At 43.5% G+C, this 24,988-nt stretch overlaps 1 protein-coding gene across 1 annotated transcript in view; it reads right to left on the reverse strand.

Moving 5' to 3' along the window:
- TMTC1 (transmembrane O-mannosyltransferase targeting cadherins 1) overlaps window positions 1–24,988 on the reverse strand; it is a 149,171-nt gene that overhangs the window by 7,032 nt on the left and 117,151 nt on the right. The window contains 7 exon segments of the mRNA XM_040596045.1: window positions 113–235; window positions 621–758; window positions 887–1,031; window positions 1,791–1,926; window positions 4,908–5,010; window positions 10,216–10,324; window positions 18,052–18,195. Of these exon segments, the coding sequence (XP_040451979.1) occupies window positions 113–235; window positions 621–758; window positions 887–1,031; window positions 1,791–1,926; window positions 4,908–5,010; window positions 10,216–10,324; window positions 18,052–18,195 (898 nt within the window).

The raw sequence follows: 24,988 nt of genomic DNA on the forward strand, positions 1-24,988 counted from the left end.
ACCGCTGGTGAACTGCTGAAATCCCAAGGCCAGCACCCAGGGTGTGTGCACCAGCGCGTATTAGATGCAATGAGCTCACTCTAACTATCCCTAGGGCTTGGACCAGTCATACCTCAAAAGCCTTGTCAAGGAGATTCTGTTCTCTTAGCTGGTTTCCTTTAGTGAAAAAGAGCTCTGATATGACTTTTGGATCCTTTGGTTTTAGCTGAAGAGCTTTTTCTATAGCTTCAAGTGCCTGTGAAAAAGCAAGAGAACACTGCGTTACTGTATTCCACGCCTTTCCACTTCTCATGCTCTCCTTGCCACTAAGGCCTCCCAACGTAAGACTCATCTTCCTCCTTCCCTTGTTTGCCCCACACCATTAACACAAGTGGAAATGGGCTTTTTAAATGCCTGTGGCTGATGGGCAGTGGGGCTGACAGCTGCTGGAGCAGTAAGTGATAAGAAAACCATACTGCTTAGCTTCAGTCCCAGTACCTAAATAAAGGTTTTAGTGAAAAAATAAATCTACTGGATGTGTGGTAAGGTATGTGACATGTCTCTGGAGAGATGGAATGTAAAATTCAGCCTGAGCTCTGTGTGTGAGCCCTTGGGACAAAGGTATCCCATGGCCACAGTACCTTGGTATAGTGCTCCTGCTTGCTGTAAATGGCTGACAGAAGGCGGTAGCACTCCAGACACTCCGCATCCTCATTGAGTATATGGTTCGTCATCTTCTCAGCTTCCTTTGTCCGCCCCATCATTGCTAAAACCTGAGCCTAGGGAGCCACATTGTAAAGGGTTATGACCTTCAAAAGCTCAGCTCTCCTTAATACACGACGCTGCACTCAGCAGCTGGTGATCCACCTGCATGGCCCTGCCCTGGCCAAGCTCGCCCCACACTCACCAGCGCCAGCCGGATCTCTTTGTTCACAGGCTGCAGTGATGCCGCTTCTCTGTAAACCTGCAATGCCTCTTCATACCGCCCCGTGTTGTAATACAGAGCCCCCAGCGGGGACAGGATTTCAGCCTTCCGAGATACCTTCAGGGCCCTGGGATTTGGGAAAAAGAGGTGGTGTGAGGATCAAAGCAGAAGAGCGAGGTGTGGCTTGTGCTGGGATGGAGCAGTGAAGCCCTGCACTGGGCTCATCCCATCACGGGAAGCACAGACTTAAGGTCGCAAGGAGGGATGAGTGTGCCCACAGCAGCAACCCCTCTGGCCACCTGAGAAGGGGAGAGGACCACCTCCAAAGTGCACGTGAGCATGCCATAGGGGTGGGGATGGCTGATGGTGGCAGAACCTGGGGAGTGTGAGCACAAATCTGGGAGCCAAAAAGCAGGCAAAAAACCCTAAACAGTCCACCCTGTTGCACACTGGTAGTCAGAGCCTGCCTACTGGCACACTGCTGTGAAGGGCTGGAGTTACTGGTGGTACCAAGGTTTCGGTGCTGGGCTGTGCAGCAGCTATGGTTGTTACTGCTGTGGCACCCACAGACCAGCTTCGAGCAGGGTGGGAGTTGTGCTAATAACCTGCTCATGCCACCAAGAAAGCTCTGACTTTATTGTCAGAGCATCCTCCAGCCAAAAGCGGCAGTCCAGGGAAGTCAACACTGCCTAAGTCTGCGCTGCCTCTCCAAGCACTCCCCCAAAACAGCCAAATAAGCAAAGGTAAATCTGATTTCAAATGGACGGAGAAGGAAGGGAGGAAAACCAAAACATGCGCTGACAGATTCATGTATCAGAGGCTCTGTAGCAGAGACAAGCTGTACAGGGGAAGAGGGAAACTTCTGTCTCCCATCCCAAATTCTTACCGCTTGTACCACACCTCAGCCTCTTTGTTCTGTGCCAGGGAGCGGTGAAGCCTGCCCAGGTTCACCATGGCCACATGGTGAGCGGGGCTCAGGCGGATGGCCTCCCTGTAGTGGGACACAGCTCGCTCTGGAGCTCCTGGAGAGGAAAGCAGCTATTAAACTGGTGAATCAGAAAAATCCTGTCACAAATTCGACACTCAGTAATGCTCTGGGTTTTCTTTCATCTATCGGTCTATGCATGAGAACCACTTAGAGAAAGAAATCCTGCCTCAGCCTTTTTAGATTAAGTGTAAGGAAAATTGCTGTCCAAACTAAGATTTAGGCTCCAATATTCAGAGACAATCCTGAGAAATAGATTTTCTACGGGTGGGATTTTGCAGGTCAAGGGTACAGTCACCAGAAGAAGACTCCTGACTGAAAGCACCCTCCAACCATACTGCAGGGTGGTCGCACCCTCTGTGCTAGGGACAGAGCCCACCTGAACCATCTCCTGGTAGAGCATTCTTTGACCCTGGCCCACTGGAGAGATGGGCAATGGAGACACAGAGAACAAGCCACCCAGTATTCCCCACAACCCCACCAGAGCCACAAATATTTTCAGCTTTTTCCAAACAGAGACTATTCCCTCTGCCCCTGTTGCACTGGCCTTGCTCAGTCTTTCTGCCTTGCTCAACAGGACTGGGAGTAGCTGCCAGTGACCAGCTAATTCCCACCTTGGGACAATAAATCCCAGACCAGAGGTGCCCAGGTGCCTGTTTTGGAGCAGGTAGGCACCGTCAATATGTTGCAGAGGAGCCATTGGGTGGCACTGCTTCGCTGTGCAAAAATGTCTACCGAGGCAAGGTCCTGCAGTCCATGACATCACGACAACAAAATACAACACTGTGCAAAAAGAAACGTGCCAGACCACTAGCCCCAAAGCCTGAAGTTCTATTTCTGACCGTATATTTTTATTTAGCTAAAAAATGTCTTTCCTCAAGAAGGATCTTGCAGTGCTTTCCTCAGGCAGGACTTGCTGACTACCTACTAAATAAATTAATGGAGCACAGTATAAAGTTCCAGCATTCCAGCAATGTGAATATCGTATTTTTAATGCCAGTGCTCATTTCATTGGTTTGCACACTTTAGACCAGTTAATCTCCCGATGAAAACCAATACTCAACAGAGCTTTGTCCACCAACAAAGCTTTTGAGCATTGGCATTTTTTAAGCCAAATCACTTCACAATGTATTTAATTCCTTTTCTAGCTGCAGAACTTGGAAACAGCTTGCACGTGCTGGGACACTGGACATACGCTGCCATGTGAATTTTATTTTCATAGTTGTTCAGATCAAGTTTGGTTTTCCTGAGACTATCTATGCAATATAAAACTAACACTGATACTTCTTGGTGTCTCCTTTCTAGGACAGAGGAGGGACATCTGTAGGGAGATTTAGAAGCACTTAAGATTCATCCAAGGCCAATGACGTCTTTCAGGGTGGGACTTTCTCAAAACATCCAGCAGCAGCCTCCATCTAGATGTTTTTGAAAATTGTATCTACAAAACATCTTGGGAAGCAGCTGGGCATGCACCTCAGTCTATAAGTCAGCCAGTGTCCCCCCTTGCTCAGCACACAGGGGTGATGTGCATCATCAAAGGAGACACATTGAGAGTGTATGACCACTGCAGAGCTATCTAGAGGTATGGCTTTCCACAACTGATACTTGCTGGAGGCTTGTTGCACAAAATCCTGCAACTGGCGTGGTGTTTTACAGCATCTCCCCGTGCCTGCCGGGGAAGAGTGCAGCCTGTGATGGGCTCACTACCAGTCACTTCCTTCACGCCTTGTCATGTCTCCAGAAGGGTTATTTACACATCATGCCTGAAGTATCAAAAGTCAGTGGGTTTTTTTTTTCCTGTTGTTTGTGTGTAGGGAAGTGTAGGAGTAAACCAGGAAAAGTTCGTTTTGACTTTGGCAGAATACACAAGTGCAAAAAATAGAAAGTGCACTGCACTGTGTTTGAACCAGATTTTTTGGCAGGAATAGGGCAGTTTATCTGCGTTGGCAAGCAAAGATGAGTACAATGTCAGAGTGAAATTACTGAGGAATTCTTATTATTTGCAAACTTGAATTTTGCCAGGGCACAAATTCAGAACCTCAACCTCTGTCATTAATGCCATGAAGCCTTTTTTGATTATGAATTTTGGCTTCATATTTATTTCACACAAGTACTACAAAAAAGCGATGGCTGAGCGTCAGCTCAGAGGTAGGACAGCTAACTGCAGGCTGATGGACACCATTACCCTTTCTTCCTAAGCATCACTTGAGCTGGGCACAGTGTGAAAGCGACAGAATGGGTAGCAACCACACACTTCAAGCCTGCAATATTTCATCACTGAGTCTCCCCTCTGTTCTGGGGGGGACTGGAGTGAGACAGTAGTTTGGTTTCCACTAGTCATTTGTCAAACTTGGCCTTGCTTATAAAGCTGTCAATAACAGGCAGCAATTACAGCAGCATTTTTTGTTGTTATGTGGATGCCAGGAAGTGTCTGAGTCCAGGGAAGTTGGATAGGAACCAGGAGCCCAGAAAAGAAAGGCTTTGTACGTCATTACGGAGCTCCTGAGAAATCAATTTACCCCACAGTATCTTATGTTTTGTTTTCACAGATGATTGTGGTTTAAAAGCCATGTTTGCTCTCATAGCCGTGGCACTCAACCTTTAGAGTCAAAGAGCTGCTTTGTCACCAAGTAGAGCTGCAAGTGCTCCAAACACCGTAACAATCCACTTGTGTGCCTGGGATTTGGTTTGATGTGGCCACGCTTTCCTGGAGAAATGGCAGTATTGTCAGGGTGCTGCCCAGCTTAAATTGAAGAGGACAACTGGCTGTGCAAAGATGGTGAGAAACACTGAAGGAAACAGCAAGGCTGAATGCCACTGCCACACAGTGCCTGCATTGATTACAGATTTCAGTAGGCTGTGCCATCTCAGCAGCAGGGATATTTATTTCCAAGCTACAGTGGAGGCACGCCTATTGATTTGGATGCTTTTGACATCCTTTTAGATGTATACTGCTGAGTAACACAAATCAAAGCAAATAAGGCAGAGAAAGAAAATTCCTTGCTCCTTCTCACTTACCAGTATCAACTAAGAAAACACCATAGTTGTTATGCAGATCGGAGCTCTCCGGACAATTCTCTATGCCAGCCTTATAGACCTCCTCTGCTTCCTTAAGCCGCTCCTTAAAAGAGAAGATTTCTTAGCCGTGGCAGAACGCGTGTCAGCACCGTTTGCTGCACACCTGCATTTTGTGACAACTCCCTTGCTGCACGGGGAGCTCAGGGTGCCAGCCCACCCCACTGTCTAGCAGACCAAAATTTTACCCCATGGCATGGATGCAATATAGCTGCCATCTGGTACCCTAGAGCAATTCAGACAGCCTTCCCCCATACATTTGCAATTGCAGCTACCTGTGAAACAAAAATAACAGCTGGAAAAAGTGGCTTCTGTGCAATGTCAGCGAGTCTCAGCTGAGCATGCACCCATCCAGGAAACACACAGTGACAGGGGTTGTGTCGGTTCTGTTGAGAAATATCTGTCATCTGGGAGCTGATATATTCTAATTTATTTGTTTAACAAGCATCTCACTGGCTAACTTTTTTCCCTCTGGAGCTTTGCTGTTTGTTCCTTACGCAGTAGGGAAAATACAAGGAATGAAAGCTTGGTGTGTGTGGTATCTGGGGGACGGGGAGCTCATGCAGGGGGTTGAAGGAAGCTGGATGAGGATGGAAGGCAATGAAAGAGTGGGGAAAATCTGACAGATTCAAACTAAAACCAGGAGTTGCCAACACATGAGATGTAGCTCACTGGGACTGACAGGATGTACCAATGTGCTCATTCCCAGATGCACTGAGCCTTTATATTTCATAGAGGTCTGTTGGTGCTGAACATTTCCGGAAAATAGTGATCTTTTTTTGGGGAACACTCTGCCTACAGAAAGTGTCCCACTAGCTGGACTCTGTCTAGCCTCAGCTACCAGCAGCTCAGTCCTGAAATTAAAATAAAGTGTCTAATTTGGATCAAATAGCAACTTAATAAGGTTTCCACTTCTTTCTGGCCAGCCAGTGTGTTCCCACTGCCCACATGCTTGCTAGCGTGGGTTATCACAGTCTTCCTCCTCCTCTAACCTCAGAGCTTTGCTGTTGGGTGTATTTATGGAATATATACATATTACAGCAGAGACAAGTATGGTGCAGAGGGGTGTCAGGCAAGCTTCCAGCACCAAAGACACTTTTCAATTCTTCTGCTTCTGTGGAGTGGCATAGCCCTACAGTGACAAACTCCACAGCCTCCTGATGACGCTTCCAAGTGAAATCAGCCATCCAGGTCTCCACTGAGGAAGGCCTCAGGCCACCAAGGCAGACCTCCTGATTGGGAGCTGAATCCATGTTGAAATAAGAGGTCGGTCCATTCCCAACTATGGACTCTCTTCTCAAGCCCTGCAAATCCTGGAGCCTTCACGGCTTTCTCTGGATTTAAAGAGTGTACCTGATGGCAGCTTTTGCTACGTAGCTGCTTAAATGTGTGGACTCCTTTCTCACCTCCTATTTCAGAACTGGAGAGCTGGAATTAATTGCATTGGAAGAGTATGACTTGATGAAAGCACATGGTTTGCCATGGTTAAGTACTTTCACATTTACATGATAAAGGTCAGCCAGCAGAAAAGACAGTGTGTGATAAAACACAGAAACACATTTTTTAACAGTGCTTAAGTTTGGACATTTTGGATATATTTATGTAAATTTGACATCATTATCCTGCGGGGTCAGGAAAAGTGTAGCAATCATCAGAATTGACTAAAATGAAGGGCAATTTTTTGAGAAAGCAACTGTGTCACCAAGATATTAACAAGTACATTTTCAAAGATTTCTGTATTAGTTTCTTTTCCTCCAATTTTAATTTTCAGCCAAGGAATGTGGCTTTGTGTGCACATATGTTTTCTTCGTTTTATTTACTGATCATAAACACAACCTTTAAAGCATGGAGGGGCTGTGTTAAACTGGATTGATTAGCAGTGTCCCATGTCAAAACATTCACACTCACCAATATTGAGCACTTTTTGCTTTTTTATCATAGTTGCCTTGCTTTTTTGGCACCTAACATCCTGACCCTGCATGCCTCAGGCTCAGCACAAAGTCTGGGATGATTTCTGTAACAAAGTGTTTGCACTACATGCAGTCAGAAATTGGGAAGGCTGGAACCAGCTTTTTGTGCCAGAGCTTTCTCCCCCACAGCCTCTCCTCTTCCGGGAGAAATGCTCTAAGTTCATCAAGGCTTGATTCTCATTAACACTTAATAATGCCACTCCCAGACCTTCATGAAACATTAATCAACCTCACAAAATTCAGAAGATTGGCTTAAAAAATGTATGAGATTTTTATGATATTAAAAAAATTATGCATGTGAGGATCTCTCAGTTGAACTGCAGGGATTTTAAGACTTTTTTTATGACTCAGTTTTTCAGTCTGGTTATGCCTGAGTAGGCTCTCCTCTGCAACTAAGTAGGTTAAAAAACTTCTTTTTCTTATTGTAGGCTGATATTATTACACACACACAAAAAAAATCACCTGAATCCAGAAACTAGGGCCTGGAAAGAGTCATCAAGTAGCACAAGATGGATGATGAAAACAGCGAGAGCTGGGAAGAAGGTGCTGTTCAAGTGCATCAGAGTAAAGCTTGAGGAACTAGCGTTACAGAAGCATTGTGAAAACGGTGAACAGAAATGTTTGATTTCTGATGTTAGCACCACTGCAGTGATCATGGAAAACAAGGAAAACAACAATACATTGTGACCACATTACAAAAGCAAGCAGAAAGAGCAGTAAGAAGGGCAAGCATTTATAAAAGGCACAAACACGCCAAACTGTTCTCTACAATGTGGTGGTGTTTTTTTGCGTGTCAGCTCTGGCTTCAGAATCAACTATCAAGGAAAGAAAAGGGCGATTACATCAAGTTACAGGCTAATTCCCTGGCACATAAGACATTCCTCTTAGAAGCATTATTTACTGCTGTAGGAAGAAGGACCCAAAAGCTCTCCTTTGGATTCATTGCCTTTAAGATAGCAGGAACATGCTGTGCAGGACCAACCAAGGCAACCCTGGCACCCTTTCACTGAGTCACATCCACCCATTTCCCCCTTCTTAGCCTCAGTGCAAAGCTGAAGGAGCAGCAGTTTGTCATGGGCATGGTCATCTCATTTTAGTGTGCCACTTATGGCCCTTCAGGTCCTTTCTATCACATCCCAGTGAGAGGGGACCAGTTTGAGCTCCCTTCCCCAAAGAGGTGTCATCCACGCAGCCTACTGCATACTGCCTGGCATCACAGATACTGCTACAGCTGTGAGACAGACTCTGGGCCACAAGTAGACAGAAAAGCGGGTTTGTAACTTTTAGCTATTTTTGACACTGTTGCTTAGACTAAAGAGGAAAGCCAAAAACTGAAAAATGGGGTCCCACCATCATCCTTTGGGCTGAAGATGCCAAAACTTCTGCCCATACTCCTGCAGGAAGCACATAGCACTAGGGTGCGATTCTGCAGCCCACAGCCACGGGTACCAGCATGTATTTGTGGGACAGCCCCTACTGTGGTCCCTAGGGTGAGTGTGTGAGGCGGGAGCAGTATTATCAGGTAGTCATCTGCTGTGGCTGAACATGAGAAGGTGTTAAAAGCCTGCAGGAAATTGTTCTTTTCTGAGGAAATTATATTATCTTTTTTCCCTACTACTTACTCAAGTCACAAGAGGATGAACAATCTATACGTAAGAGTAGATTAATTATTGCTGGAGTAACTAATGGCATTTATTTGCTCTGGGCAGAAGGCCTTGGGACTCTTACTGGTTTTATTACTCTGTTGACCTTACAATCAATTGTTCTAATTAATAATTTCAATTAATATTAAAACCAGGTATTACTGCAAAGGACCCATTTCCTATACTTGCAGGAGACTCTTCATTGACGGCCTCATTCAAAACACAGTTCCCATTCAACAAGGCTCTTCTTTCCATTCATACACTATATTTCTAGGTCTCTGTAGCTGATACTGATAATATTCAAATATTTGAAAGTCTCTTAAAAGGGAAAAGAAAACATCACATCTTTCAGTAATCCACATATATCATAGGTGAGTTTTGCAGAGTGCCTCATTAAAGAAGCCTAAACCAGAACAAGACCTCTGCTTATAGTTTTGCTGAAATTTATCTGCTTCTCTTACAGAGAAAAGATTTCACTGACCAAATTGAGGGAAAACAGTGAAAGATTTTTGCTCTTTTGTTCTGTATGTATTTACATTTCTCAACCTTTTAAGAAAGCTTTAGCACCACAAGCTATGGAGCGGTTAGATCTGAAACTCAGGGAAAGAAAAAAATCAGTTTTCAAAATGTTTGTGAAGGTGTGCTGGAGCTGTGTAGTTATGAGGACCTCATCACAGACCTACCCTAGCTCTCAGACTGGGACCACTGATGGTGGCTGCAGTCCATGTGAGCAATGCCTGAAGCACAGCATCCCTCATCTGCTTTTGCAGGCATGGAAAAAAGCAGGGCTTGGTGGTCTCAACGTGGGAACCCGTGCTTCATGGCTTCTTCTGAACTCAAGCATTTTGTGCCTCAATTTCCCTTTTCCTCTGTGGGGACAATACTTCACCTTACAGGGACCTTGTAGAAATAAATTATCTAACTACAGAGAGCAGGGAGGGCCCTGAGTAATGAGCATAGGGAACAAGCCCAAGAAGAAATGAGTAATCCTGCCCCCAGAGTGCAGCCTGGGCCATGCGCAGTAAATAAGCCCTGGACACATATTGAACAATGAGGTTAAATAAAATACTGAACAGCTGCTCATTAAGAGCAACATAAAGCTGGCGAGCCTTCCCACCCCCTGTATGCGATCAGCTACCACAGTAATTAAGGGCCATATCCTGATGCATGCATGCAAAGGGCAGAATTCAGGCTGCAGAGGCCACCTTGTTTCTGGGATTTCCTAGCTTTGGAGTGATTTATTATGAAATCTCAAGGTTATCTATGTAAGTGCATCAGTCTGAGGGGGAAGCGCTTGCCTGTTCTGCTGTCACAACATTCAAGGTGCAATGGATTGAGACTTTGCCATAGATGCAGGGAGTGGCAGGGAGGGTGTTTACCCACAACTCACGACAGTGATTTAATTCAGAGCCACATCATGGGGGTGTAATTATTGACTTCAAAGGAATTGCCTCCCATCCTGAAAAAGTCACTTCTGAAGCATCCTGAGAGCCCTCTGCAGACAGCTGTGGACCCGTGCCTGCCATCCATGCATGCAAGGTGAGGGTGCTCCGCTGGGATGTGCAGGAGGTGTTGCGGCTGCGGCAGCAGTGCATACACATGCGCAGAGAGCACAAGAGCTCCAGCGATGGCTGTTACCTGTTCAGCCAGCAGTGAGGCCAGGCTTGAGTAAGCATCTGCAAACTCTGGGCCGTACTTAATGGAGTCCCGCAGTAAGATTACAGCTTCCTCCTTCTTCCCTTGGGACCTGCAGGACAGCGAAAGAGGGGAAAAAAGGAAGAAACATTGCTTTAAGCACGTGTTTAGGTCATCCCATTAACTACTTTAAAGAGATGTGAAAGTCCCTGGCTTGACTTCTTCAACAAAGTCTATATGATTCACTCATGCCTCCTCTCCACAGTGTGTGTACCCAGCATCTCCTCGGCCCGTCACTGTTTCCATAGGTTATTCTCAGGAGCTGGTAGGACACAGGCTTTAACAAATCTGCTGTTTGGTCTGATATTCTGGTGACTGTCATACTGAGCACTACACAGTGGTCCCAGTGAGGACAAAACACCCCCAAAACAGTGCATTCCTCAACCTCACACACTGAAGAGCAAAAAGTGCTTTATTTTGGCTATCAGGCAAGTGGTTACAGGCCACATGCTCTGTCTGTTGAGTCACAACCACTAGATTTTGTAAACTTCTCCAGTTCTACCATACATCTCCACTCAGTATTTCTCTTTATGGCAAATATATCAAATTCTGCCCCATTCATCCCATCAGGAACTGAAGACACATGAAGGACAAGATAGTAAAAGTGTCCCCAGGCATTAAGTACTGCACAAGACTTTCCCAGCGATTTCTTTGGGAAGTTGCATGCCCTACGGGAAGGGATGCTGTCGGGGTAATACCGGGTTTGCAGTCAGCTTCTGGATGTCTGGCCCTAATCATGTCACAGAGGCACTGACTGACCTGGGAACAGGACATTTGCTCTCACCAACCCTGCTCTCACATCAGTAAGTTTGAGACAGCAAAACATTTGCATATCCTTACAAAAAAACCCAGAGTCTTTGCATGTTCCTCGACAATGAGTGCTTTTACAGATCCACTTGAAATTAAAATATTGCTAAGTTAAATCTGCCTGGGATCTCTAAATAATTCCTTAGCAAGTCAATCATTAGGCTAGAGGAGTCTGTTCTTCAGATCCTAAGGATGAACAGAGACAACTGAGAGATGGCTACGCTGATGAGCTAGGTATTTTCCCAGCATTGCTTTGCATTTACTGCCACAGAAAACAGAAAAGGTTTCCTGAACAAAAACCTAAGGGTATTTATTTATTTGAGCTGCAATTTCTCCAGTATCACTCTGTATTTCTTTCCTTGGAAAAATGAGAAGGTTTCCTGAACAGACATCTAAGAATGTTTAGCTGGACTGGAAAAACATTTTCTTTGTGTGGGGTGTACAAAGAATATGAATAGCAGTGCTTACAAAAAGAAACAAAGGACTCTGGGACACAGAAAATATGTGAACACCTTGCCGCTTTAGCCTTAGATTTCATCTGAGTGACATGGTCAAGTAACCAGATCTTGTTTATAAGGTGCAAATTTCAGCTGATAATATATGTGGCTTTGCAGATTTTTTCCCTTTCTAGTTGTGTAACTGGAAGAATATTTTGCCTGTGCATTAAGCTAAGTAAAACCAGTTGTGCTAGTCTTTTTCTTCTTCCAGTGGTGTTCCATATAAATCACATGAATGAAGCAAAAACAAATAAAGAACCACTTTTCTCCTACACTAATTAAAGACTAGCTAGCTTGTCAATTTATAAAATTTTTGGATCCCTTGGCTGGAGTTTCATGACACATTTTTATAAATCAAAACCAGATGACTGCTTTGTAAAGGTATTGATGTTTGGCAAAAAAAATGTAGGAAATGCCAGCTACAGAAATAAAAGGATTAAGTGATCCACTCAGCAGCAGTAAAAGTTCCCATTAACCACAAGCATGCACTCTGAACATGGGGCAGCCCTCTTAATTACTCTTTTTTTCAAAATGGCCTTTTTTTTCCCATTTGATCCAAGAACAATGTTTGTCTCCTGAAAGTGAGGGTAGGGAGGGAAAGATTATGGCGTCTTTTTATGTGACAGACTGAATTACATTAAAAAAAGCAGATCCAGTAGTTACTCAGAGGGTTTAGGCCTGTAAGATACCAAGCGCTCTGGCCAAGCACTTAAACGCGTACTTAACTTTTATGTATGCAAGTTGAAAATTAATTACTGGCTGAAGTGGTTTCCTGGATCAAGGCCAACACTTTGCAGGATAAAGGCCATCGTTTATATAAATCTCCTGCAATTTGGGAGAGCACAGAGCATTGGAAGAACAGTCTGATACACTGATTTACCATAAACTGGGGATCTGGAGCAGGAAAAGCTAGGTAATGTATACCTTTGCTATGACAGAGAGAACAAATCCAACAGACACAAGGAGTCTATGATCACCTAATCCAATTTTACCCCAAATTACCTTGCCTTACAATGCCCTCTCCTGCCTCCCTCTTCCACTTGAGCTCCCAGTGTCCTCTCTTTAGCCAGCATGCTTGAGCCAAGAGCAAGGAACAGCTCTTTCTACTTGGAGCATCTCTTCCGTATTTTCACAAGTGCCCGACAGTTGGAGCAGCATCAACTTAAACCACCCCACAGAAGCCTGGCGATGTGCTGCACAGGGCTCTGTGTGGGCTGTTAGCACTGGAGCAAATTTAATTTATATCAGAAAAAGCTACCTAGAAATTAAGTGTCTAGAGGACTTTTTAACCTTCAAGATTTGTTTTATTTTGTGAAGTTAGTTTGACTGCATTAAAGCCAGAAACTCAGAACTCAACAAGGGCTCCACAACCATTCGGAACATCTCATCTTGGTTTCACACCATAATCTAAGAGGAGCTTGCAGTGTCTAACTCTGCCTGTCTGAAAAGAAGCTTCTAAGCCTGTTCAACTCCCTGGTTTAAAACTCCTTCAGATAATTTAGATGCACTCCTTTGTCATTCATCTGTACTACATGGATGACACCAATGTGAGGGAGCAGACCGCTTTTCAGAGGGACCATGTCTGACAGGAACCTTATGAAGTTCAACAAAAGTAAATGCAACTCCTGCACCCAGAGTGAGACAACCCTGTGCACAAGCACAGGTTGGGGGGATGACTTGGGTCCTGACAACCAATTTGACCACAGGCCCGCAATGTACCCTACACAGCAAAGAAGGCCAACAGTGGGTCCAGGGAAGCGATTCTTCCCCTTCATGTGACACTTGTGAGATCACATCTGGAGAAATGTCTGTGCAGAGTTGGGCTCCCCAGTGCAAGGAAGGCATGGACTTACTGCAGCAAGCCCAACAGAGGGCCACTAGAGAAGGTCGGGGCTAGAGCACTTGTTGCATTGAGGAGAGGCTGAGCGAGCGGTGTCTGCGTAGCCTAGAGAAGGTTCAGGGATGGTTTCAGTGCTGCCTGCAACTACCTGGTCAGAGGATACAGAGCAGCCAGAGCCACTCTTCTCAGAGGTACACAGTGACCAGACAAGAGGCAACAGACATGAGTAGGAACACGGGAAATTTTTATTAGATATAAGGAAAAATATTTTCCACCATAAGTGTGGTCAAACACTGGAACAGGTTGCACAGTTAGACTGTGGCATCTCTGTCCTTGGAGGTGTTCAAGATTCAGCTGGACACAGCCCTGAGCAACCCAATCCAATTAGACTTGCCCTAAGCAGTGGGCTTGATCCAATGATCTCCAGGGGTCCATTCCAACCTAAGTTATTTTTTAAATCTACTGCAAATTTGACACTGCCAGAATTTGTTCGAGTATTTTTTTATAAACGGATTACAATGTGTATGTGATACTGACAGATAACTACAGCACTTCATGCATCATAAGAGTATCCTAACCAAAGACCATCCATAAAGCCAGATGCAGCATCACTAAACATTATCACTCAGTTGGCTTCTTTGAATGGAAGGGAGGAATGTTTCACTCTCTAAAAGATCTTAAATCCCAAGACATATAATAGCTGTTTGATGTTTTTCACCATCTTCACACAGTTACACAAGCCTGTGTCAGCACATTCACATACATTCCTATCCAGAAGACTGTATCAGAGAGGGCAGACAGCAAACAGTCCTTCCTCTGAATAAATGGGAAGGGTAAACATGGACTAAATCGTAATAACACTCACAGAGGACAGTGTTACTCTACATTCAAAAAACATTCAGTCCTTTGAATAAACTCAAGATTTCAGTGGACATGGTTTCTAGGCATTTCACTTGCTCCTTGAAAATGAAGCCATAACACTCAAAGCACGTAAGAGTTCTGAGGCTTTTCTTCATAAGAAATAGTGTACTGAATATTGGAGAGCTTTAGGTATAGATAGATACAGTACTGCAAATAAGAAGTTCTCTCCCATTCTTCCTGCAACAGAAAGCCAAGGTAAATATTTACTTCAAATGTTCATAATATTTTATTTCTTGTCTTTTTACAGAATATCCCACAGGCTACAAATCTGTGAGGTATTCTGAATGATATTTATCTCAGGTTTTCAAGCTGTATCTCAACAAAAATGAGTCTATATAGAGGAGTTAAATATTTATATAATGGGAAGCTTCAAAACAAAGCATCAGGCTGCTCTGTGTCACTGATCACAGACCACGAAAGCAGAGAGATTTCTCACTGTTAGGTAGGCCATGTTTTCGGTCTATTTTAACTTAGAAATGTGTTGGCATTGTTTAATTATCTATTCCCCAATATTTATATTAGGCCAGAAAATTATGACATACAACTTTATTTTAGGATATGTAAACAAAACCAGAGGCTTATTGAGCCATTACCCTGCAATGCTTCCTGAGAACATTCATCTTCTGGCACATAGCTGTCTTCATTATGTGCAAACAGAAAACGGAAACATCCATTTTCATCTAGGCCTTTTGCAGAAAAAAAACCTAAAAATTCCACCCTCAAAACAGATTACTACTCAATCTTAAATCACAAGCAATGGATGCTTAAATAGAGAGCTTATTTACAGGGAATAACGAGAGGCAGATTCCCACATGGGAATAGCAAACTCATCCTTCCAAAATCCTGCAGTTCCCCTTTCTCAGCACTCCAGAGGAGGTGAAATCTAACACCCACCATCAGATTTCCATGCTATGAGCAGGGGTGGGCATAACGAACTCAGCAGAATTCAACTGGGAATTCCCCATGCCAGATGGTTTCGTTATGTGTCCCAGTACAAGCAGTGCTGTTACTGGACATGCTTTAAGTGCTGCAGATCTGGCTCTTCCTGATTTGCACCATGCACTGAAGCCTCTGCAAAGAGGACAGAAAATGCTTTTATGGCTTGACCACTTATACTCTCTCTGCCATATGTTTAAAAATGAAAACACTCTTCATAATGTCTCACCGCACAGCCAGAAAGCAATATCTGCCTGTAATACTCTGCAGATTTTCATTTATTACCTAGATTATACTAGCATTTAGTGTCTGCAAAATACTGGTTGCCCTATATAAATATATATGAAAGAATAATTTGGAGACCCAGGTAGGAAACATAAAGACAAAGTTCTAGGAAGGGGGAGCTTGAAATCTCTGCCTCATTCCTGTCTAGTCATCTTGCAAGTCACCTCATGCTCCAGCGTGGCTGAGGAACTCGGCTAAGCTGATGGATGATCCAGGAAAGGTGCTGGCCAAAGGGTTTGGGCTAGCATTTCAGGGGAGACATCCATATAGGATCTGCCCACATAGCATCTGCTTCACATATGTGCTAATCCCTACACTGTGACCTATATCTATTTTTCAGCAGGTTTTTTAAAGCTGAATAGGGAGATAAGGACACCCAGTTTCTTACAATTAATACTACTGGTGTGTCCAGATGCACTAGGTTGTTTTGGAAACCTAAAGAAAGTTTAGAAAAAGGGAGCAAATAAGTGTGGGGAAAGGGCAAGTGGAAACTGAATGCTTTTTTTCAATGAGTTTAGCACAAGCAGCACACACCTTCAACATACCGCAACATATCGGACCACAGAAGGATGCAGAGCACATAGAATCATAGAAGGGTTTGGTTTGGAAGGGACCTTAAAGATCATCTAGTTCCAACCCCTCTGCCATGGGCAGGGGCACCTTCCACCAGACCAGGTTGCTCAAAGCCCCATCCAGCCTGGCCTTGAACACTTCCAGGGATGGGGCATCCACAGCTTCTCTGGGCACCCTGTTCCAGTGCCTCACCACCCTCACAGGGAAGAATTTATTCCTAATACCTAATCTAAATCTATCTTCTTTCCATCTTAAAGCTGCCATTACCCCTCCTCCTCTTACTACGTGTCCTTGTAAAAAGTCCCTCTCCAGCTTTCTTGTAGGCCCCCTTTAGGTACAGAAATGCAATCCAACAGGACACACAATATCTTAACTATCACATTAGGAAAAACATGACATATCGCATACAAAACAGCAGTTCCAAGAGATTTTCCCACGTGTCTCCTTTGTGGTTTGCCAGTGCAACAAATCCAGTTTCTATCCATCTGCTGGGTCATAAAAGCCTATCAACAAGCCAGATTTAAGTATTATTGACATGGGACATCCTCGCGCCGCTTCCGGCTTACTTCCTTTTGTATTAATATTTGATATTAAAAAAAAATAATCACTGAGAATAACTAAGGCAAACATGATGGATTAAAAGGACAATATGTATTTTTAAACACCATTGCCACCTAAGATTAATTTCAATCAACCCAATCTTATGAATACTATAAAGACCTTCCATCTCTCTTGTAGTAAGACTGCCTTTACCATTTTCCTTTCCTGTGTTTCCAGTAAAGCACTCACCTACTTCCTATTTAAGAATTACTCACCTGCCATATTCTAGCCTCAAACCATCAGGTTTACTTGTAAAATTATTCTAGCTTCTCTGCTACTGAATGGACCAGGCAGAACTTCAGCAATCCATTTAATATCCTTCATATAAACTCTCACTCAAAGTAATATTTCAGAACCAGAAAGATCAAGTACGTTTTGATGAGACAGTGCCACTTTAAAACTAGTCCAACACTAAAGCCCAATCTGCTCTAAAGGATTTACCAGAGACCTATTACCAGCAAAACAGATGGCTTATATCAGGAAAAATGTACTTTTACTGCTGTAGTTTCTGTAGTTCTGTCAGCAAATAACATGCTATCCTCACAAAAACAAGGGTTTTTTTTGCTAGTGCAAAACAGTAATGCAGGAATAGAGATGTTTTCCTTTTGTAATTGTACACCTAGCAGATCTTACCACACTGGCAAAGTTTTTTGTGTAGATCTAAGTTCAGTCTTTAGATATGGTTAGTCAAATTATTTTGCATGATTATTATCACCTGCTACTCTCTTTGCTGAAGGCTGACACTCTAAATAACAATGAGTGAAATTATAAGCTGATTGACTTGCCTTCTTGCTTGGCAGAGTAACCATATAGGGATGCAAACCAGCTTTTCCCCTCAAACTCACTCATTCTGCAATGGGATGAGCCTTCTGCTGCTCTGAGCATCTCAGTTCGGTGCTTATGCCTAAACTACACACTAACCTTCCATACGGCTAATGAGGAGAAGTGGGAACTTGCAGAGAGTGGCTTGTTGGATCTGTTATTTATTAGATCTGCATCAGATGCCTGCCTTTGAACAATGTGGCTTGCTCCACTGGAAAGGCTTATACCTCTCCACCAAGATCAAAATCTCAGGTGACTAGCTGGGTTTAGGCACCTCATTTCTGATGCCAGATTTGAAATACAATTGTAAACAGCACCTGAAGTGGCATGGCAGACAGCGTAAGGATATCCAAACTAAGCCTCACCTTTGTGCCAGCACTCTTGGCTGGCAATAAGCAATAATGCCATTTCTTCACCAGCTGGCAGAAAAAACCTAGTTTGGTGACCTGTACAGAGAGAATGTGAATTTCTTTGGTGTCAGCTCTGCATACAACTTACTTGAGCAAGTTGCCAAGATTGAAGAGAGCTCGATTGTGCTGAGGATTTAACTGAAGGGCCCGTCTGTAATAGTCCTTTGCCTCCACCACGTCTTTGGTCAATGTCCCCAGGTTGTTGAGAGCACTTGCGTGACGAGGGTACAGTCTAGGAAAAATGAAATATCAAGTTAAAGACACTCATTTATTGACAAGTAAAGTGGAGGTCACTAATGCTGCCACCACTTCTGTTCAGCACTTGATAAAGAGAAGGATGTCAGCTAGGAAACACTTTTCTCTTCATTTGCTTCAGGTCCTGATGGGATCCTGAGGAACCTTTTCAACTCCAGAAGAGACTGCAAGTCAGATCTTCTCCTACAGTTTCTGTATGCCTCCAGGGCAAAGAGGACCGCTGAACAGCTTTGAAAGCCTATTTTACCCTCCAAGCAAAAGGCAAAGTGACTAAAGCAGCTTGAACATTTTCATTCAAAATGTTTTTCAAACAAGCAAGAACTGCTTTGTCAAAAATGTTTCCAATAGAAATATGTTTTGACATATACAGAAACCAACACAACACTGTTTAGATCTATGTTTCGGGTTTGTTTTTAAATCAGTTTTCCACAATAAAAGTGATAATAAATTACAAAAGGAAACTTGAAACCAGCTGCTGAACAACGTTTCAGGACCAAGCAAAATGACAAAAAATAAATCTGCAAACAGACTGCTTAACAGTATGAATTCCCTATATTTTTAGTTGTATTTTTTTACCACTTGCCTCAGTTCTCTTTTTAACTGATGCATTGATCTTTACATCTATCTGTTTCAGTTATAACACTACATAGTAGGCCCAGTACATTTCTAAAATTCTCCATGAATTAAGCAGAATGTTATGGTCCGTTCAGCTGGTTAAATTCTCAAAGTTGTGCCCCTACCTTAATTTTTTGGTTTGTAGGTCTTTCACCAGAAAACTCCAGAGGTGAAAGTGATCCAGGGCAAGATTTATCACCAAGGACCCTTTCTGTGACAGATGGGTGAAGACCGATATTCATAGTGATAAAGAAAGAAATCTGTGATGGTAGCCCACTGAGGTCCCAGGCAAGCTGGGAGACCAGCTGTGCAAGAAGGGCTGATGCTCTGGTATGAAACAGCATGAAACTCCTCCAGATCATCATTTCATTCATGACAGGGAGGAAGCTGTTAAGATGGTTAAGATGGTCAAGGCTTCAATTTGAGAGGGCCCAGTTGCAAATCCCGCTGCCACTGCAGATTTTCTATTTTGGATGAGGACAAATCATCTAACATTTCTGTGCCTTAGGTCCTTGCTCATGGGAAAGTGATGTGGATAATGACATTAAAAGTAGCTGGCTATGACAGCCTAGGGTACAGCATGAGGAGGGGCATTTGAAGGAAGAAGGGATTAAGACTCTATAATATAGTCTGACTCTAAAGTTTGCAACTGTTTTTAATCTAAGACTTTCCATGGTGATTTTTTTTTTTTGCCTGGAGTTTTTTATTATGTCAGTTCAGCCTTGGGATTTTCTGTGCTTAAGTACCATGAATAATTTAGCATTTTATACACTGCTGCAACATCTGTATCAGTCACATTTTTGCTCCACAGCACGTAAGTGATTTTGGCAAGGTCTTACTTAGGGGTGAAGCTGGGAATGCATGAGGGAATTCCGGGAGAAATGGACATGCACTGGTAACACACCCAGGATGCTTCCAACAGTTAAGAGAAGAGCCCAAAGTCCTTTTTCCACCCAACAGAAACCCTAGCAGACAAGGACTGCAAAGCCACATAGTTGAGGAGAGATCATTCAAGGATGCAGTCACATACATTTTTTAAAACTTAGCCTACTATAAATGACAAAAAATAAATGTAGTGACTACCACTTGTAGTAACTAATGACTGCAGACTCTGTCTAGGTCCTTCCCATACAGATCAGCATCCCATCTACCAGAGACAACCACTTCTCCTGCTGCAAGCCCTCAGGTGCACTGCCCAGTGTCTCCATTCATCCATGCTACCTGCATTTGCTGCTCCAGTGATTTTTGACGAGTTTCCTAACTGATCTTGTCGCAGAGGAGCAAAGAGTAGGAAATTCATGGTGAGACTGCAGCTGGCATAGAAATAGCAGCATGTTCCATCACCGAAGCTACCCAGTGAGCCTGATGTGTTCTGGGATGTGAGAGGCTGCCTGCGCTTGCAGAAGCATCAGCAAAGGACAAGATGGTGGTGATAAGGGTATAGTGTTGAGTCTTTACTCCAGAAATCCAGTGGTCATCAAGGTTAAGCCTCCCCAGCTGAAGGAGGGTGGGAGAAATGCTTTCCACAGGAACAGCAGGGGAGCAACTGAAAAGATGAAGCTTGCCTGCCCTTCAGCACTTGAGACACAGCTCTGTGTGATACCTTGATCAGGATCTTGAGTGAAGAATGTCCTGTCTACTTAGGGCAAAGGACTGAGGGCTCAGGCTTGTTTCCCATTTCTTCCATGGGATTTTGACATTGTTTTGGACCAGGAAAAGGTCTGGGAGTTATGTTTTTGATGCTTTTTTTTCCAGTTGGCTATGATAAAAGCTGTGCACTACTTCTGTCAGCACTCACATATAAACCAGTTCTAATACCTGACATGAAGTCACTTGAGTTATGAGTGGGCATTTCAGACAATTCTTGGTAAAGTCAGAAACAGATTAACATTTTACAGCCCTAAACCTTATGGGTTTGCTCTCAAACTTTCAGAAATTAATTCTGTTCTTGGACCCCGGTGCTCCCATGACATTTTAGGCCCAGGAGATTTGCTTGTACCAATTTGGAGAGCAATGAAAACTCAAGATTAAAAAAGAGAACTGATTTCACCTTTAAATTGCACAGTTCTGACCAGCAGCTCCATAAATACACTTCTGAGCTCAGTGCTAAAACCCCTTGACAGCAAATCACAGGATGCAAGCACATCTCCCATGTATCCTGGGCACTATTTCTTGTGTTTTACATTTATTCGTTACATCCCATTGCCCTTTCCAAGAAATTTAAGTGAAAAATCAGAACCTCAGCTAGCACAAATTGTCAGCTTAAGCCTGCTTAGCATCTGGCCTGAAGAACTTTCAACATTGCAATTTTACGTATCTGAACAAACACGAAGACAAATATCTGAGCACAGCGAGATAAAACAGTGGTGTTGGGCTTTGCTGTTAGGGCTGAGTCCTTTACAGTTTTATTTGGAATATTACTTCATTACAGCGGTAGAGCATGATGCTACACAACTGAGTTCAGCAGAGAGCATAATCAAGCCCTAAGACAGCATCACCTCTAGTACAGTAACCAGAGCCTGAGCCATTGACCATCCAAGCTGTCATACTGTTAACAAGATCCCAAACAGTTCCACACCACCCTCGAATAGTTCCCACGAGTGGTTCAGTGCTGAGCCCAGACCAGGGTTTGGTCACAGAAGCCACCTTGGGCTCAGACACTGTCTCTCAGAGGATACAAACACTTACTTGCAGGTCAATCTATGCCAGTTGGCCTCAGGGCTAGAGAATGGGGACCAGATTCTTTTTTATTTATGAATATGGATGTTGACTAAAGGACTAATGGCCTTATTCAAACTACCCTCTGTTCATGCACACCCACCCCTGTTAATAACAGCTTCCTGGGAATAAAAACAGAGTAGAACAAAGTCTTGTGGCTGGATTTACAGAACAGCATAAAACATGACCACGGATGACTAATCAAAGCTACATTTACTCAAAAAGTCTCAAAATGTTTCTGCAAAACTGGCAGATTCACCATTTGCAAACTGGTTTGCTTTTTGCTGTATGTGACCTATTGTTTTAACAAATGGAGACACATATACATTTTTTCCCCTGATTTTTATGTTATCGGGAGGTTTGTGTTGTTTTTCAAGACTTTTGGAATTGGTCCCAATGATTCCCGATGTCTACTTTACTTATTCTGACTGTAAGCTCTCTGATGCAAAGATTGTCTCTTCCCCACATGTATTTATTTCTTTGGAAGGGTCAGAAACACATTACCAGGGCAGGAAGGTCTCCTATTAACCTGGAGTCTCTTCGTGCCACAATAATGATAATACTCAGAAGTCAGGCCTTGCTTTACAAATACTCAGGACACTCTGAGACAGAAGGAATCAGCTGATGGTACATATATACCTTGCTTTGCAACTTCTCTTAAGAAACAAAGCTCTCTATCTGGACACACACAGAGCTGTATTTTCCTTGCCACCACCATTGATAATGGCAACAGTCTGCAGGCAATATCCTTCTTGCTATGCATCTGATTAGGTAGAAATTCCTCCAGGCTTCACCTAATCAAATGCAAGTGCTGCATTATTTATGAAAGAGAGCTGAATTTCATTAAACTTATTCTACAAGAAGCAGTTCATGTAAAAAATCCATTTCTCCTTTCTTTTAGAAATCAGAATAATTTTCTTTAAAAACCTGTATTCACAGGTAATTATAATAGAAGTCTTGAAACAGCAAAATTACTTTAAAAAAAGGAAACCAACCCATCAAAAGTATATTTTAAATCAGACTGGGATTTCATTTCTAAAGAGAAGACAAGTGGGATGTTTCCTCATTGCAGAATGAATAATTCAAATGATTCCTCCAGTGCTGTATCTGCAATTGTCAGAATAAATTTAAGCAGCTTTTTCTTTAACTGTTACAGGTATACACTGCACAAGAACTCCTGTTACTAATTATCCCCACTTTTTTTTGGCCAGCAAAATTCCCTCTAATACCAATGAACAAAAGCCTTATTGACTTGCACAGTCAAGAGATTCCCAGTTTCACAGGAAGATACCAGGCACAGAACACACCGTCATCAAACTGCTGATGACCATTTATTTTGCTTTTTAATTTAATGCTATTACCTGAAACAACAGTTTAAAAAAAATAATAAATTGAGGGGTTCTGTTTGGCACCATATCTGAACTACAAAACAATTCCAGTGAAAAGAAAAAGGGAGGGAATTTGTTGTCTTGACTACAACATATAATCTACCAAGAATTTTAATTATTTTAATTCAGATCGAGAGAGACCACTTAAACAACTGGCAAGCTCTGCTCACAGTCCTGCCTTTAAACTGCCCTTGGTATGGTGCCAGAGGTATTCAGGGGGCAGAAGGCATTAGTGTGACAACTCCCCACCCACTCTTAAGAGCGTTTATGTGGGTTTTGCACAGCCATCGCTATGCGGGGGCAGAGAGTAAGAGGGGATGGGGCCAGACTAACGTGCAATTAGCCTGGAAAACTACACAAATAGCATGGAAAAGGCTGCAATACTGGCTTTCAGGGGTCTGGGCAGCCCCCAACAGCCACCACTTGACAGAAGAGGTTATTGACATTAGTCCAGAGACACCTCTCAGGGACAGCTCTGAGATGTCGTGCACCTGGGTGACTTTCCCTGATGCCCCAGCCCGGTGCCCATCCCCCTGCCACCCTCCAAGCATTGACGATAAGCCTGTGGAAAGTGCGTTGCCAGTGACTTGAAACATGAGGCCTTAAAGCCACTACAAAAGCTGTAGACAACAATGGCCATCATTAATCTAACAGCCATGCCATGGCAGCAGCAGCAGAAAGAAAAAACATGCCTGCATCATCTTGCACAATATTCAAAGGGGCTCCAAGTATACTAATTTCTGCTAGAAAGAAAAATCAGCAATGGATTCAGCTGGGGAGACCTAACACGCCTCTTTTTTGTTAATGCATCTTTTGATTAAAGCATGCATTCAAACCTAGCACTCGTGGGGAATGCTCCACCTCTGAAGCAGCTGTGATTAATTACCGCTGCTGCTGTGAAAAAACAGGTTATGTTACCTCTCTTGTGGTAAAAGAAGGGGAGCTGAAGAGCCCTAGAACAAACCTCCTCTCACCAGTCCTCCATACCACAGGACACCTCCCTGCTACCTGCTCTCAGCTCTCCCAGTGCTTACACGACTGCAACACTCAGCATCCATGAGGCTCACTTCAGCCTGATTAAGTACACAGAGTCAGGCCTTAATTACCCAAGACCAATTACTTGCTGGCAGCATGGCAACTTGTTTTTAAGGCATGTTTTGCCCCATTCCAACACATACCATAATATTTCATTGGCATCATCTTGCCAATAAAAGTAAAAATTTTACATGGATAATGTTTCATCTGTGCCAAATTTTTATACTGCCCATTTTGTATTTATTCCAGTATACCACTTCAAGCCAATTTCCCAATTTTAATATTACATCACACTCATGTATTTACATAAGTTCTCAATAAAGCTGTATGTCGGTTTGAATTAAAACTTGACTTGATGTAATTCCAAGACCAGTCATCCTACAGGGAACTGTCCTTCACTGGCAACTACGTGGGCCATGGACTCATGACAGAGTGGCACCTTGTTCTGAGAGCGGCTCTACATCATGTGGAAAAGAGCAGGTCACAGAGCCAGGCCCTATCTCTTTCTCAAAAAGACCTTCAATTTTCAGCATTTGAATTCCTTTTATAGAGGGAGAGATCCTGCAATTTTAAGCAGCAGTTGGTTTTCTCTTGAAGAGTTTTCATAGTTGCATCAATATTTCCCACCCTTCAGCTTGGCAGAAGGTTTGTGGCAGGCTGGGATTTTTTGTATTTAAAAAAAAAAAAACCAGACTGGAAGTCCTGTTGAAAGTTGAGGGATCTAATGCCTTTGGGTTCCTTTGAAAGCCTCAGGCACAACCTTGCTCACTGAAAGCATGACAAAGCAGCCATACTCCTGGCTGCACACAGCACGGCCTGGCGTTGGGTATTGCATCATGCCCATTTCCACGTACTCAGCTGTGAGGTGGTCCGGCTCAGGACCTCACAAAATGCTAAGAGTAGCACAGGGAGCGATCGCACCCCAGCATGGTGCTGGTCACTCTCAAAGCATCCCTGAGGGCCCCCTTAGGGTCCTCACCGGTGTTACATGGACCAGCTCAGGACCTGATGGAG

This window comes from Falco naumanni, chromosome 5, assembly GCF_017639655.2.
Source record: "Falco naumanni isolate bFalNau1 chromosome 5, bFalNau1.pat, whole genome shotgun sequence".
In the NCBI taxonomy this organism is placed as follows: Eukaryota; Metazoa; Chordata; class Aves; order Falconiformes; family Falconidae; genus Falco; species Falco naumanni.